The sequence below is a fragment of the Lolium perenne genome, chromosome 7 (assembly GCF_019359855.2).
Source record: "Lolium perenne isolate Kyuss_39 chromosome 7, Kyuss_2.0, whole genome shotgun sequence".
Lineage (NCBI taxonomy): Eukaryota > Viridiplantae > Streptophyta > Magnoliopsida > Poales > Poaceae > Lolium > Lolium perenne.
This window is the reverse complement of record NC_067250.2, coordinates 24,278,645-24,293,561: the sequence shown is the minus strand read 5'-3', so window position 1 is coordinate 24,293,561 and position 14,917 is coordinate 24,278,645. Positions and strand designations below refer to the sequence as shown.

Here is a 14,917-nt window from a genome sequence, read left to right as displayed (position 1 = left end):
AATTTCTGGAGTGACATGCCATCATAACCTTGATCATACTATTGTAAGCATATATAATGAATGCAGCGATCAAAACAATGGTAATGACATGAGTAAACAAATGAATCATAAAGCAAAGACTTTTCATGAATAGTACTTCAAGACAAGCATCAATAAGTCTTGCATAAGAGTTAACTCATAAAGCAATAAATCAAAGTAAAGGTATTGAAGCAACACAAAGGAAGATTAAGTTTCAGCGGTTGCTTTCAACTTATAACATGTATATCTCATGGATATTGTCAATGTAAAGTAATATAACAAGTGCAATATGCAAGTATGTAGGAATCAATGCACAGTTCACACAAGTGTTTGCTTCTTGAGGTGGAGAGAAATAGGTGAACTGACTCAACACAAAAGTAAAAGAAAGGTCCTTCAAAGAGGAAAGCATCGATTGCTATATTTGTGCTAGAGCTTTTATTTTGAAAACATGAAACAATTTTGTCAACGGTAGTAATAAAGCATATGTATCATGTAAATTATATCTTACAAGTTGCAAGCCTCATGCATAGTATACTAGTAGTGCCCGCACCTTGTCCTAATTAGCTTGGGTTAACACTGATTATCATTGCATAACATATGTTTCAACCAAGTGTCACAAAGGGGTACCTCTATGCCGCCTGTACAAGGGTCTAAGGAGAAAGTTCGCATTGGATTTCTTGCTTTTGATCATTCTTCAACTTAGACACCCATACCGGGACAACATAGACAACAGATAATGGACTCCTCTTTTAATGCTTAAGCATTCAACAACAGTTAATATTCTCATAAGAGATTGAGGTTTTATGTCCAAACTGAAACTTCCACCATGATTCATGGCTTTAGTTAGCGGCCCAATGTTCTTCTCTAACAGTATGCATACTCAAACCATTTGATTGTGAAAACCGCCCTTACTTCAGACAAGACGAACATGCATAGCAACTCACATGATATTCAACAAAGGTGAAAGAGTTGATGGCGTCCCCAGAAAACATGGTTACCGCACAACAAGCAACTTAATAAGAGATAAAGTGCGTAAGTACATATTCAATACCACAATAGTTTTTAAGCTATTTGTCCCATGAGCTATATATTGCAAAGGTAAAGAATGGAAATTTTAAAGGTAGCACTCAAGCAATTTACTTTGGAATGGCGGAGAAATACCATGTAGTAGGTAGGTATGGTGGACACAAATGGCATAGTGGTTGGCTCAAGGATTTTGGATGCATGAGAAGTATTCCCTCTCGATACAAGGTTTAGGCTAGCAAGGTTATTTGAAACAAACACAAGGATGAACCGGTGCAGAAAAACTCACATAAAAGACATATTGTAAACATTATAAGACTCTACACCGTCTTCCTTGTTGTTCAAAACTCAATACTAGAAATTATCTAGACTTTAGAGAGACCAAATATGCAAACCAAATTTTAGCAAGCTCTATGTATTTCTTCATTAATGGGTGCAAAGTATATGATGCAAGAGCTTAAACATGAGCACAACAATTGCCAAGTATCAAATTATTCAAGACATTTTATCAATTACTACATGTAGCATTTCCCGTTTCCAACCATATAACAATGAACGAAGCAGTTTCAACCTTCGCCATGAACATTAAAAGCTAAGAACACATGTGTTCATATGAACCAGCGGAGCGTGTCTCTCTCCCACACAAGGATGAACTTATTCAAACATAAACAAAAACAAAAGCAAACAGACGCTCCAAGTAAAGTACATAAGATGTGACCGAATAAAAATATAGTTTCAAGAGAAGAAACCTGATAAGTTGTCTATGAAGAAGGGGATGCCTTGGGCATCCCCAAGCTTAGATGCTTGGGTCTTCTTGAAATATGCAGGGATGAACCACGGGGGCATCCCCAAGCTTAGACTCTTCACTCTTCTTGATCATAGTATATCATCCTCCTCTCTTGACCCTTGAAAACTTCCTCCACACCAAACTCGAAACAACTCATTAGAGGGTTAGTGCATAATCAAAAATTCACATGTTCAGAGGTGACACAATCATTCTTAACACTTCTGGACATTGCACAAAGCTTCTGAAAGTTAATGGAACAAAGAAATCCATCCAACACAGCAAAAGAGGCAATGCGAAATAAAAGGCAGAATCTGTCAAAACAGAACAGTCCGTAAAGACGAATTTTAAAGTGGCACCAGACTTGCTCAGATGAAAATGCTCAAATTGAGTGAAAGTTGCGTACATATCTGAGGATCACGCACGTAAATTGGCAGATTTTTCTGAGTTACCTACAGAGAATTCTGCCCAGATTCGTGACAGACAGAAATCTGTTTCTGCGCAGTAATCCAAATCTAGTATCAACCTTACTATCAAAGACTTTACTTGGCACAACAATGCAATAAAATAAAGATAAGGAGAGGTTGCTACAGTAGTAACAACTCCCAAGACTCAAATATAAAACAAAAGTGCTGTAGTAAAATAAACACATGGGTTATCTCCCAAGAAGTTCTTTCTTTATAGCCATTAAGATGGGCTCAGCAGTTTTAATGATGCACTCGCAAGAAATAGGAGTTGAAGCAAAAGAGAGCATCAAAAATCAAATTCAAAACACATTTAAGTCTAACATGCTTCCTATGCATAGGAATCTTGTAAATAAACAAGTTCATGAAGAGCAAAGTAACAAGCATAGGAAGATAAAACAAGTGTAACTTCAAAAATTTCAGCATATAGAGAGGTGTTTTAGTAACATGAAAAATTTTACAACCATATTTTCCTCTCTCATAATAATTTTCAGAGGCATCATGAACAAACTCAACAATATAAGTATCACATAAAGCATTCTTATTCACATGCATAAAAGTATCATTACTCTCCACATAAGCATAATCAATTTTATTAGTTGTAGTGGGAGCAAATTCAACAAAGTAGCTATCATTATTATTCTCATCATCAAATATAGGAGGCATAACATAATCAACATAAACTTTCTCCTCAATACCCGGAGGACTAAAGAGATCATTTTCATCAAAACCGACCTCCCCAAGCTTAAATTCTTCCATAGCATTAGCAGCAATGGTGTTCAAAGCATTCATACTAATAACATTCCCATTAGCATGCATAAGTTCCATGGGTTTTTTAATTTTCTCTTCAAACACATCATGTCCTAATTCAAGATAAAGTTCATAAAGATCTCTCATTTTGTTGTTGTCTTCCATTAAGCCTTACTAGTGTAACAAGAAACAAAAAGATGCAATTGCAGGATCTAAAGGAAATAGCTTCGAGCACACACACAACGGCGCCAGAAAAGTACTTTACCTGGGACCGGAGTATGAGAGCCTTTTACCTTTCCTCCCCGGCAACGGCGCCAGAAAAGTGCTTGATGTCTACGGGTGCTTCTATTCTTGTAGACAGTGTTGGGCCTCCAAGAGCAGAGGTTTGTAGAACAGCAGCAAGTTTCCCTTAAGTGGATCACCCAAGGTTTATTGAACTCAGGGAGGAAGAGGTCAAAGATATCCCTCTCATGCAACCCTGCAACCACAAAGCAAGAAGTCTCTTGTGTCCCCAACACACCTAATAGGTGCACTAGTTCGGCGAAGAGATAGTGAAATACAAGTGGTATGAATGAATATGAGCGGTAGTACGGCGCCAGAAAAGTTCTTGCTGGCGTGCAGTTGATGGTAGTAATATTGCAGGAAGTAAAGATGCAGTAAAACAGTAAACAAGGCAATGGACGCGGAGCAGCCGGCTGGCCACTGGCCGGCTCGCGGCAAAGGCCGGCTGAGGAGCAGCCGGCTGGCGCCGTGGCCGGCTGGTCCGGAAGCCGGCTGGCTCTGGGTCCTAGTCGGCCTGGCTACGGCCACCAATGCTGTAGCTGGGCCGGCTTCTACAAGCCATATCCGACTGGGGGTTTGTACCTCAGACCGACTCGAGGCTGGCGAGTCTTGCACTGGAAGGAACCGGGTTGGTGATCCGGGTTCCCAAAGTCCACGCTGACTTCATCCTCCGTAAAGCGCGGGGCACTGTGGAGCAATAGTGCCACGCGCCGGACAGGCCATCATGGTCTACGTCGAGCCGTACCGGCTACAGTGGCTGACGGCGACATGGACACCTCCTCTCCATACCGCTGACCTTGGCAGCCGGATGGGACAGGCCATGATGCCTCAACGGCTCCTGACGTCACCGCCTCGGGAAGGAGCGGAAGCCGGAGCCGGCCAAGCCGGCCAGTAGACTATAGGGTCCTATATGTAAAGTGCCAGTGCCTATATAAGCCGCACTACCCCCTCTCGTGCAGGGGATCGATCATTCTCACTTCATTCTACCCTTAGTGCTGCCCTGTGAGAGAGACCATCGTCTCCCTTAGCCTCCCAGGAGCAGCCGGACACAGCTCTAGGAGCACCATTGTATTGTGTGATCATCATATACACTCTAGCAGGAGTAGAGGTTTTACCTCCATCGGAGGGCCTCGAACCTGGGTACGTCGCCGTGTCGCTCGCCCCCATACCCGCATCCGGATACCGCCGTGAGATCCCTCAGGAACCACTTCGATTAGCCACCCTATGGCATATGCCGTGACGATACCACGACATTTGGCGCCCACCGTGGGGCTTTCAGCATCCTCGGCCGGTGTCTTCATCCGGACGGGCCTCACCATCACCACCGGCGAGCGAGTCGCTTCAGGCTTGATCTGGAGATTTGGCTCCCTCGACTGCGTCAGCGACAACGCTGGCTGCTTCGCCGACCGGCCCTTCCTAGCCGGCGGCAGCGTCATCTCCTTCGGCGGCCACGACGTCTACGTCGCCACCGTCGCACCGCCGCGCTACCCGCAGCAGGTGCTGCGCTGCGCAAGCCCTCCTCCGCGAGCCGGCAGCAGCGCTCCCGTCAGCCCCGCCGTCGTGCAAGTCATGATGGCTGGCGACGAGCTCCCCACCAAGAACCCGCGCACCCGCGGCCCCAACCTGGAGCGCAACATCGACCCCAACGCCTCCGGCTCGGGCGCGAAGGCGCCACCACCACCGTCCCGGCTGGACGAAGTCCGGGCGAAACTGAGCACCCCGCTCACGCCTGGCGGCGACCCCACCGCCATCGAGGCGGATTTGGAAGCGCACCGCCAGCTCCTCCTCAAGCAAACAGAAGAACTGGCTGCTGCTAAGCGCCAGATGGAGATCACCCAGCGCGAGTACAACCGCGCCCACGGCCTCACTCCAGGCGGCGACGAGCCAAGCCGAGCCGGCCACATCCGCCGCAGGGGCCGCGATCTTGGCGCCGAGATCGCCCGCGACGGCGCTCCTTCGCCGGCTCCGTCCGCGGAGCTACCCGTCTACAACACCCCCGACAAGAACATGCGCGCGGCACAAGCCGCCGCAGAAGAGCTGAACCGCCTCGAAGGCGAAGAGTTACGCCGCCAGACCAAGCGGGTGACTGAGTTGCTCAACGCAGCCACCAGGCAGGCGGCCGACCCCAGGTATGTCAATGCCCCCAGAGCTTCCCACGCTCGTGGAGCCGCAGGCAACGACAGGGAAGGCGCCAGGGACACGGCCGAGTCCGCCTCCCCAGTACCAAGCCGGCACCGTGACTCCCGGGCCACGCACGCAAGCTCGAGCCGGCCGAGCCACCAGCCAGGCGGCAGCAGCCGGCCTCCTCCAAGCCGGAACCAGGAGCAAGACTCCGAGCCCCGCCGCCAGCACCGGCCGGCTCCAGAAGCAAGCGGCGCGCGCCAGCCGGCACGCTCCCGGCTGGGCCCGCGCATCGAGCCCGCCGACGCCCGAGAACGCCTCGACCGGCTGGTCGAATCCCGCATTGCGGAAGAAGAAGCTCCAGCCGGCCCAAAGTGCTTCGGGCCCCGCATCGCCAACGAGCCCACGCTCGAGGGCTTCGTGCTCCCCCGCGACACCCCCAAGTATGACGGCACTGCCAAGCCGGAGGACTGGCTGCAGGACTACTCCACCGCAGTCGGCATCGCCAAAGGCAACAAGCGCTGGGCTGTGCGCTACTCCCCCCTCATGCTGGTCGGCTCCGCCCGCACATGGCTCAACAACCTGCCAGCCGGCAGCATAAACGGCTGGCTGGACTTCGAAGCAGCCTTCATCAGCAACTTCACCGGCACTTACCGCCGGCCGGGTCGGCCCCAACAGCTGGAGATGTGTAAGCAGGGCCCCGACGAGACGGATCGCGCGTACCTTACGCGCTGGTACGAGATGCGCAACTCCTGCGAGGGCGTGCACGAGATCCAGGCCATCAGCTTCTTCATGGGAGGCTGTCGGCCCAACACCATGCTGTGGCACAAGTTGCGCCGCAGCGACCCCAAGTCGATGGCCGCCTTGATGGCCATCGCCGACAAGTACGCGCTGGCTGAGGAAGCCGGCAAGGCGCCGGCTGACATTTCGCCGGCCCCCGCCAGGCGGGACAACAACAAGCCGGCCGAGGGCGCCTCTCATGGCAGCCGGCGGGACAACTACCGCGGCAAGCGTCACAGCGACCAGCCGGACCGCCGGTACGGCTCCGCCCACGTAGCCGCCGTGGCAGACAACGCGGCAGGCGGTAGCCGCCGCCAGAAGCAAGACCGGCAGTGGAAGCCGAAGTACACCTTCGAGCAGATGCTCGACTCGCCGTGCAAGTACCACAGCGGCAAGAACCCCTCCAACCACACCACCCGCGACTGCCACTTCATGAAGCGGCTGACAAGCGGTGAACCTCTCCCACCTCCACCCCCGCCTCCACCAGCCGGCGGGCCGGGTGGCCAAGCCGACGCAAAGAACGCCAACCTCGAGCACCACGAGGCTAACCAGGTGCACCATGGCCGATATCTGGCCGAAGATGCTACCTACATCATCTTCACCTCCGAGCCCGAGGACAAGACGAGCCAGCAGAGCCGTTCCCTCGAGGTCAACGCGGTCATACCGCCGGTCCCCCAGTACCTAAACTGGTCAGAGCAGGCCATCACTTTTGATCGCCGCGACACACCGGCTGTCCTACCGAAGCCGGGCAGCTACGCCATGGTCCTCGACCCAACCATCGGCACAACCCGGCGCAGCGTGCGTTTTTCGCGCGTCCTCATCGACGGCGGCAGCAGCATCAACATCCTCTACCGCGACACCGCCCGCAAGCTGGGCATCCAGGAGGCCGAGTTGCGCCCCACCCCCACCGTCTTCCATGGCATCGTGCCAGGCCACTGCTGCCAACCGATCGGCCGGATCACGCTGGAGGTGATGTTCGGGAAGCCGGACCACTTCCGCACCGAGAGAATCGAGTTCGAGGTGGTGGACCTCGTGAGTCCCTACCACGCGCTCCTAGGCAGGCCGGCCCTGACCAAGTTCATGGCGGTGCCCCACTACGGGTACCTGAAGATGAAGCTGCCTGGCCCCAAGGGGGTCATCACCATAGCCGGCGACTATCGCCGCTCCATGGACTGCGCCACGCAGAGCTCCAAGATGGCCCAGACGCTGGTCATCGCCACCGAGAAGCAGCTCATCCACGACGCCGTCGCCCTCGCCAAGGCCGCGCAGACAGACATGCCGGCTGTAGGCAACCCGGCTGGGACGACTCATTTCCAGCCGGCCGACAACACCAAGAAGATCCTGCTGGACCCGGCGCAGCCGGACAAGCACGTCACCATCGGTGCCGGCTTGAGCAAGAAATAGGAAAGCGAGCTCACCAGCTTCCTCCGTGAGAATCGGGACATCTTCGCATGGACTCCAAGATACATGCCGGGTGTGCCGAGGGAGTTGGCTGAGCACCACCTCCACGTCCGGCCTGAAGCCAAGCCGGTGAAGCAGCCTCTCAGGCGCTTCGCCGAAGAACGAAGGAAGGCCATCGGTGAAGAAATCGCCCGGCTGCTGGCAGCCGGCTTCATCATGGAAGTGCTGCACCCGGACTGGTTGGCGAACCCGGTCCTGGTTTTGAAGAAGAACGGCTCCTGGCGCATGTGTATCGACTACACCAGCCTCAACAAGGCGTGCCCGAAGGACCCCTTCCCCCTGCCGCGCATAGATCAAGTTATAGACTCGACTGCCGGCTGTGAACTGTTGTCTTTTCTAGATGCCTATTCAGGCTACCACCAGATTCCTTTGAATCCGGCTGATCAAATAAAGACTTCGTTCATTACCCCGTACGGGGCTTATTGCTACACGACTATGTCGTTCGGCTTGAAAAATGCAGGCGCCACCTACCAAAGGTGCATGCAAAAATGCTTGCAGGATCAAATCGGCAGAAACGTTCACGCATACGTGGATGATGTCGTTGTAAAGACCAAGGAGACGACTACCCTCCTTGATGACCTGAGAGAAACCTTCACCAATCTGAGAAGATTTCGGATGAAGCTCAACCCGGCCAAGTGCACATTCGGCGTGCCGTCTGGCCAGCTCCTTGGCTACCTCGTCTCTCAGCGAGGGATCGAAGCCAACCCGGAGAAGATCAGTGCCCTGGAGAAGATGGAACTGCCGCAGTGCCTCAAGGACGTCGAGAAGTTCGCTGGCTGCCTGGCTTCCTTGAGCCGCTTCGTCAGCCGGCTGGGGGAGAAGGCACTGCCCCTGTATCAATTAATGAAGAAGGCAGACAAATTCGTCTGGTCACCGCAGGCGGATGAAGCCTTCCGTGACTTGAAGCGCGTGCTCTCAACCGCGCCAATCCTTTCAACGCCGGCTTCAATGGAGCCGATGTTGTTGTACATCGCAGCCACCAATCGAGTGGTTAGCGTTGTCCTGGTGGTGGAGCGCGAAGAAGACGGCAGGGAGCAGCTGGTCCAGTGCCCAGTCTATTACCTTAGCGAAGTGCTCTCCCAGTCGAAGCAAAACTACCCCCACTACCAGAAGGTCACCTACGGCGTCTACATGGCGGCCAAGAAGCTCAAGCACTACTTCCAAGAGCACCCCATCAAGGTGGTTGCCACAGCGCCCCTGGCGGAAATCATCGGCAGCAAGGATGCCAACGGCCGGGTTGCCAAGTGGGCCCTGGAGCTAGCCGCCCACACCATCCTCTACGAGCCACGCACAGCCATCAAGTCGCAGATCCTCGCGGACTTCTTCGTCGACTGGGCTGAGATGCAGTACCTGCCGCCGGTGCCGGATTCCACACACTGGAAGATGCACTTTGACGGCTCGAAGATGCGCAACGGCTTGGGAGCCGGCATCGTCATCACCTCTCCCAAGGGAGACCGGCTGGACTACGTCCTGCAGATCCACTTCGCCGCATCCAACAATGTGGCGGAATATGAAGCGCTCATCCATGGGCTGAAGCTGGCCAAGGAAATTGGCGTGCGTCGCATACTCTGCTTCGGCGACTCCGACTTGGTCATACAACAAGCATCTGGCGACTGGGACACGAAGGACGCCAACATGGCCTCATACCGCTTCCATGTCCAGCAGCTATCCGGCTTCTTCGACGGCTGCGAATTCCACCACGTGCCACGAGCAAACAACGAGGCGGCTGACGCCTTGTCCAAGATTGGCTCAACCCGGCAAGCCATTCCGCCGGGCATCGCCTTGGCGGTTCTCAAGAAGCCGTCCATCATACCGTCACCGGACTCGGATTCAATATTCGTGCCGGCTGACCCGGGGCTGCTCAGTCGAACCCGGGGGCTTCATCGCCCAAGTCGGGGGCTTCAAAGCCAAACCCGCCGGCTACCATGCCGAACCCGGGGACTTCTCAGTCCAACCCGGGGGCTTCATTGCCAAACTCGGGGGCTAGCAAGCCGAACCCGCCGGCTAGCAAGCCGAACCCGGCGACCACGCAGTCGAATCCGGAAGCTCCCACGCAGGAGGCCCTGTTGGTCAGCGTATTCGAGATAAGATGCGTACCTTCATGGGCACAAGAATTCCTCTCCTACCTCACCGACGGTGTGCTGCCTGATGATAGAGTCCAGGCCAGGCAGATTGAGAGAAGGGCCAAGGCCTATACAATCATCAACCACCAGCTGTACAAACGCAGCGTAAGTGGGGTGTTCCAGCGGTGCGTCGAGCCGGCTGAAGGGATTGAGCTCCTACGGGAAATCCACCAAGGAGAGTGCGGACATCACGCCTCATCCAGAGCCATAGTGGCCAAAGCCTTCCGGCACGGTTTCTACTGGCCGACTGCGCTCAGAGACGCAGAAGAGTTGGTGAAGAAGTGCAACGGCTGTCAACGCTTCGCAAAGAAGAGACACCAGCCGGCTTCCGCCTTGAAGACCATCCCCATCACATGGCCATTTGCCGTATGGGGTTTGGATATCGTAGGCCCATTCAGAACAGCGCGAGGCGGCATGACACATCTCTTGGTGATGATTGACAAATTCACCAAGTGGATCGAAGCCAAGCCAATCAAGAAGCTGGACGGCTCCACAGCCGTCACATTCCTCAAGGAAATCATTGTGAGATTCGGCTACCCCCACAGCATCATCACCGACAACGGTAGCAACTTCTCCCAAGGCATCTTCTCTCGCTATTGCGGGGAAATGGGGATCCGGATGGCCCTATCTTCTGTGGCGCACCCAGAGTCCAACGGACAAGTGGAAAAGGCTAACGGCTTAGTCCTAGCCGGCATCCAGCCCCGGCTGGTGGAGCCGCTTGAGCGAGCAGCCGGCTGCTGGATTGAAGAACTGCCCAATGTGCTGTGGAGCCTGCGCACAACGACAAACCGCTCAGTCGGCTTCACACCATTTTTCCTCGTATACGGGGCCGAAGCCGTCTTGCCGACTGATATCGAGCACGACGCGCCAAGGATCAAGCTCTACACAGAAGCCGAAGCCAAAGAAGCTCGCGAAGATGGAGTTGACCTGGTCGAAGAGGCCCGGCTGCTGGCTGCGTCCAGATCTACTATCTACCAGCAAAGCCTCCGACGCTATCACAGCCGGAAGGTCCAGCCCTTAGCATTCCGAGAAGGAGACCTAGTGCTCCGGCTGATCCAGCGGACAGCCGGACAGCATAAGCTGTCATCCCCATGGGAGGGTCCCTTCATCGTGAGCAAGGCAGTAGGCAATGATTCCTACTATCTCATAGATGCCCAAGAGGCTAAGAAAAACAAGCCGGACAAGGCTGACGAGGAGACTAAACGTCCCTAGAATGTCAACTTACTCCGCCCATTTTACACAAGAGAGCAGGAATGTATGTATCCCTTGTATCCCTTTTGTAAGCTATGAAAAAGCACGCGCCAAGAGCGCCGTTTCCGACAAGTTTTTCGCGTACTCTACTTTGTTTCGCCAATTGGCTTGAACCCTCTCACGCGGTTGGCTCAGTAACGTGATCCGGTTTCCGACAGCCGGCTTCCGATCCAGCTACAGACCGCAACCCGGCTGTCCGGCTGGCGGGAGTAAGGCCTAGGGAGCCGGCACGCGAAAAACGACTAAGGGAAAGAGTAAAAGCGAGTTGACTTGCAACTTTTCATAAAAGTGCCGGATTGCCGAATTCAGCTCGTTCGACTGAAATACTGTCGGCCTCACCCCGCGGCCCGCTCTTGATCTGGCGACGGATCGCAAGTCGGACGTACGACCGGCAAGAGCACAGCCAAAGAGTGGGGCGGATGGGAAAAAGCGAACGAGTCGAAAGAAAGCAACTCGGCACACAAATGATTAACAAACACATTAAAATGTGACATAATTAAAGGATGATAATATTCATACATGTGCACCCGACATCCCGGGGATTTAATAAATTGTCTTGGCAAAAGAACAACTGAAAGACAGGTAAACTAAGCAGCGGCTGGAGAAGGACCAGCCGGAGGAGCGTCAGCGGAGCCGGCTGCCGGGTCGTCTTCGGGCGCGTCTTCCGCCTCCTCATCTTCCATATAGTCCTCATCGGATGGAGGGTTTGGGTCCGCGACGAAGACGCCCTTGTCGACGAAGTCGGCGATGGCGCTGGCTCGGGCAAGACGGGCGGTCTTGTGTTCGGCTGGGAGCTTGTCCTCCACGCCGGCTCGCCGGAACTCGAGCTGCCCCAGGTCCATCTCGTTGTACCAAGAGAGGACGAAGGACAGCGCCATGTCGGCACCAGCGCGCGTGGCCGACTCCTTCCAGTCGAGGAAGCGATCCGGCGCCTGTTCCATCAAGGAGGTGAGGCTAGAGATATCTTGCGGCACCGCCTCCGCGGGCCACAGCATCGGCACCAGCTCCTCAGCCGCCTTCCGGAGCTCCCAGCCAAGCTTGGTGATGGGCTCGACGCGGGCAGCCATGGACGCCATATAGTCCTCCATGGTGAAGTACTCAGAGCTGCCCTCGCCAGTCGTCCGCCTCCTGGCATCGCGTGCAACGCCAACGGCTGCTAGCGCCGCATCCTGCGTCTCCGGGAAGGCCGCTGCAAGAAGAAGCAAGTCAGAAATCATCGAAGCCGAAATAAGCTGAAAAATGCAAATTTTCGAAGTCCTAAGACAAAAGGAAAAGCCTGGCGGCAGCCGGCAAGAACCGACTGCCCCCAGCCCAAAGATGGAGATAGCGAAGAAATCAGAGTTTCTGCTGCCGGCTGCCAACGATAGTCGGCAGCCGAAAGCCGGCAAAGGGAAAGGAGCAAAGAGATGCACTCACCCGACAAGCCGCGATCAAGCGCGCCAATCTCGTCCGTCCAGCGCTTGGCGGTAGCCGTCAGCTCCATGGACTTGGTGGTGACCTCCTCCTGCAGCGCAAGCCGCTGCTTCTCCACCTCAGTCAGCCGCCGGCTCAGATCCTCCACCTTCTCCTTCTCCGCCGTCCGAAGGGAGGCAAGCTCGGTGAGGTGGTTCTGTTCAAGCAGGCGCAGCCGCGTCAGCTCCTGCTCAGCCAGCTTGAGCTTGGCGGTGGCAGATCGGCCCGCCTCCTCGCTCTCGGCGCACTGGGCGCGAGCAGCCCGGAGATCCGCCTCCAGCCGCGGGACCTTGGCGGCTTCAACTGCGAGGCAGCCGGAAAGAAACGTCAGCCAACGAGGACTAAAAAGAGAGAAGACATCGAGTTGGAAGAAGCAAGAGCTTACCCTTGGCGGCCTCCAGCTCGCGAGCCAAGTCGGCCCGGTCCAGCTTGGCCTTGTGATAGTGGGTCACGGCGCGATTGTACAGAGTGGTGCGCCGATCCATCACAGCCTAAGGAAAAAAGAAAATCAGTCAGCTAGGTGAAACCCGGGCCGGCTCCAAGCAGCCGGCCCATGCCTCGGAGGGCTACCAGGATGATAAGCAAATCAAAAAACAGATGAAGCTTACCTTGCCGGCTTCCTCCACCTTACCAACGTTGGCCGCGGCCTCGGCAGCCCTGGCCTTGAGGTTGGCCTGCAGGCTAGAGAAGAACATCTCCACCGATGCTTGGCCAGGGTTCCCCTCCCGGCTGGTCACCTCGTAGGAGTCGGCGCGGAGCCACGCCTGCTCCATAGTGCCAGCCGAGCCAAGGCTGGAGTCGGAGGCGGACGGCACGTGCAGCAGCAGAGCGCCCTTGGCCACGTGCAGGCCTTGCTGCGGCGCTGATGGGGCTCCCGTCCTCACCAGCGCGCGCGAGTTGGCGCCCTCCGTACGCGCCGGCTCATCCCTTGCCGGCTCCTGCCTGGCCGGCTCCTCTGTCGTCGGCTCCGGTGGTGGCGACGCTCCGGGTACAGCAGATGGCCCAGCCGGCGCAGCCGTCTCCGGCGCCTGAGGTGCCCCCTCCGGCTCTCATCCAGCACCACCACGCCTGGCCTGGCTCCGGCTCCGGTCGCGGGCGGCGCAGCCCTGCCGGCCCGGCTCCGGTCGCGGGCGGTGCAGCTCCGCCGGCTCCGGTTCCGGTTGAAGGCGGCATGCCCCGGCCGGCCCCAGCGGCTGGGTCCGTAAGACGAGTCCGGCGCGGGAACATGTCATCCAGCGTCGGCTGCCGCGTCGGCTCGGCCCGCGTGCCACGATTAGGCGCTGAGGCCAGCGGCACGGCGAAGGAAGGCGCCCCTGCGGAAGGCGGAGTACCCGCAGGCGGCGGTGGCGTAGGAGCGCGCGATGGAGGCTGCGGCGTCGGCTCCCTCCTTTGACGCGGAGGCGGCGACACAACGCGCGGAGTCTGCCGGGAGCCGCCGCCCTGGGCAAACTTGATGGGGGCCCTAGCCGGACAAACAAGGAGAAGATAAGCATATAGAATAAGGAAAGAAAAGGAATCAAACAAGAAAGAGAAAGAGAGCTCACCCGGCCTGCTCCGGAACCTTCTTCGGCTACTGCCGGCGGAGCTTCTTCGCCTTCGCCTCCAAGGCGGCAGTAGAGCGGGGCTCGCTGGCCCGCTTCTTCCCTTTGGGCGCCGAAGTCGCCGTCGTGCTTGGCGGCCTCGCGCGCAGAGGCACGGCGGGGATTGGCCCCGTGGCGGACGTCGCCGGCTCCTCGTCCTCCTGCTGCTCCGGTGAAGGGGGCGGATTGTGCTCCCCCTGGCCGCCTAGATCAGGCGCCTGCAGCAGGTCGTCGTCGCCGGCCTGGTCGCCGGCTTGGTCAGCCGGATCGACGTGATCCGGCGTCCACCTCCTCGTCGCTAGGTCGCCGTCCTCGGCGTTCTGGCGCTCAAAGAGCTAGAAAAACAGAGAACATGAGCAAACAACAAGCCGGAAGTCGGCAGAAGCAAAAGAAAGTCGGCCTCGCAGCCGCAAGCCGGAAGCCGGCGAAAACACAAAGCTTACCCGCTCGGGTTGGTGGTCCCTGTCGTGGGGCGCCAGCCCGTAGTTCCAGTCGTCCGGCATGTTCGCCTTGGTGATGTTATTCACCCGGCTGGCCACCTGGGCCTTGGAGAGCAGCGCCTTGGACGTCCGGTTCGGGTCGAACCGGCCGGACATGTGCCCGATTTTGTGGGTGCGCATTTGGAGCGGCAGCACCCGGCGCTCGGCGATGGTGCAGAGGAGGTCCTCAGCGGTCAGCCCGTTCGAGACGGCCGCCCCCAGGAAGTCCCAGAGCTGATTCACTTCAGCGTCCGGGTCCGCCGTGCGGGCGTTGTAGCTCCAGTTGATCCGGCCGACTGGAGGAGCCGGGTCGATCTCCGGCAAGTTGATCCGGTCGACGAGCTGGCCC

General features: G+C 56.1%; 1 protein-coding gene across 1 annotated transcript in view; it reads right to left on the bottom strand.

Moving 5' to 3' along the window:
- Positions 1-12,996, bottom strand: part of LOC139833535 (uncharacterized) — a 35,868-nt gene extending 22,872 nt beyond the window's left edge. Inside the window, exons 1-2 of the mRNA XM_071823833.1 lie at positions 12,895-12,996; positions 12,498-12,812 (exon numbers count right to left, since the gene is read on the bottom strand). Coding sequence (XP_071679934.1) covers positions 12,498-12,812; positions 12,895-12,994 — 415 coding nt within the window. The 5' untranslated portion in view covers positions 12,995-12,996. The remainder of the gene's footprint in view (positions 1-12,497; positions 12,813-12,894) is intronic.
- Positions 12,997-14,917: the final 1,921 nt, after the last annotated feature.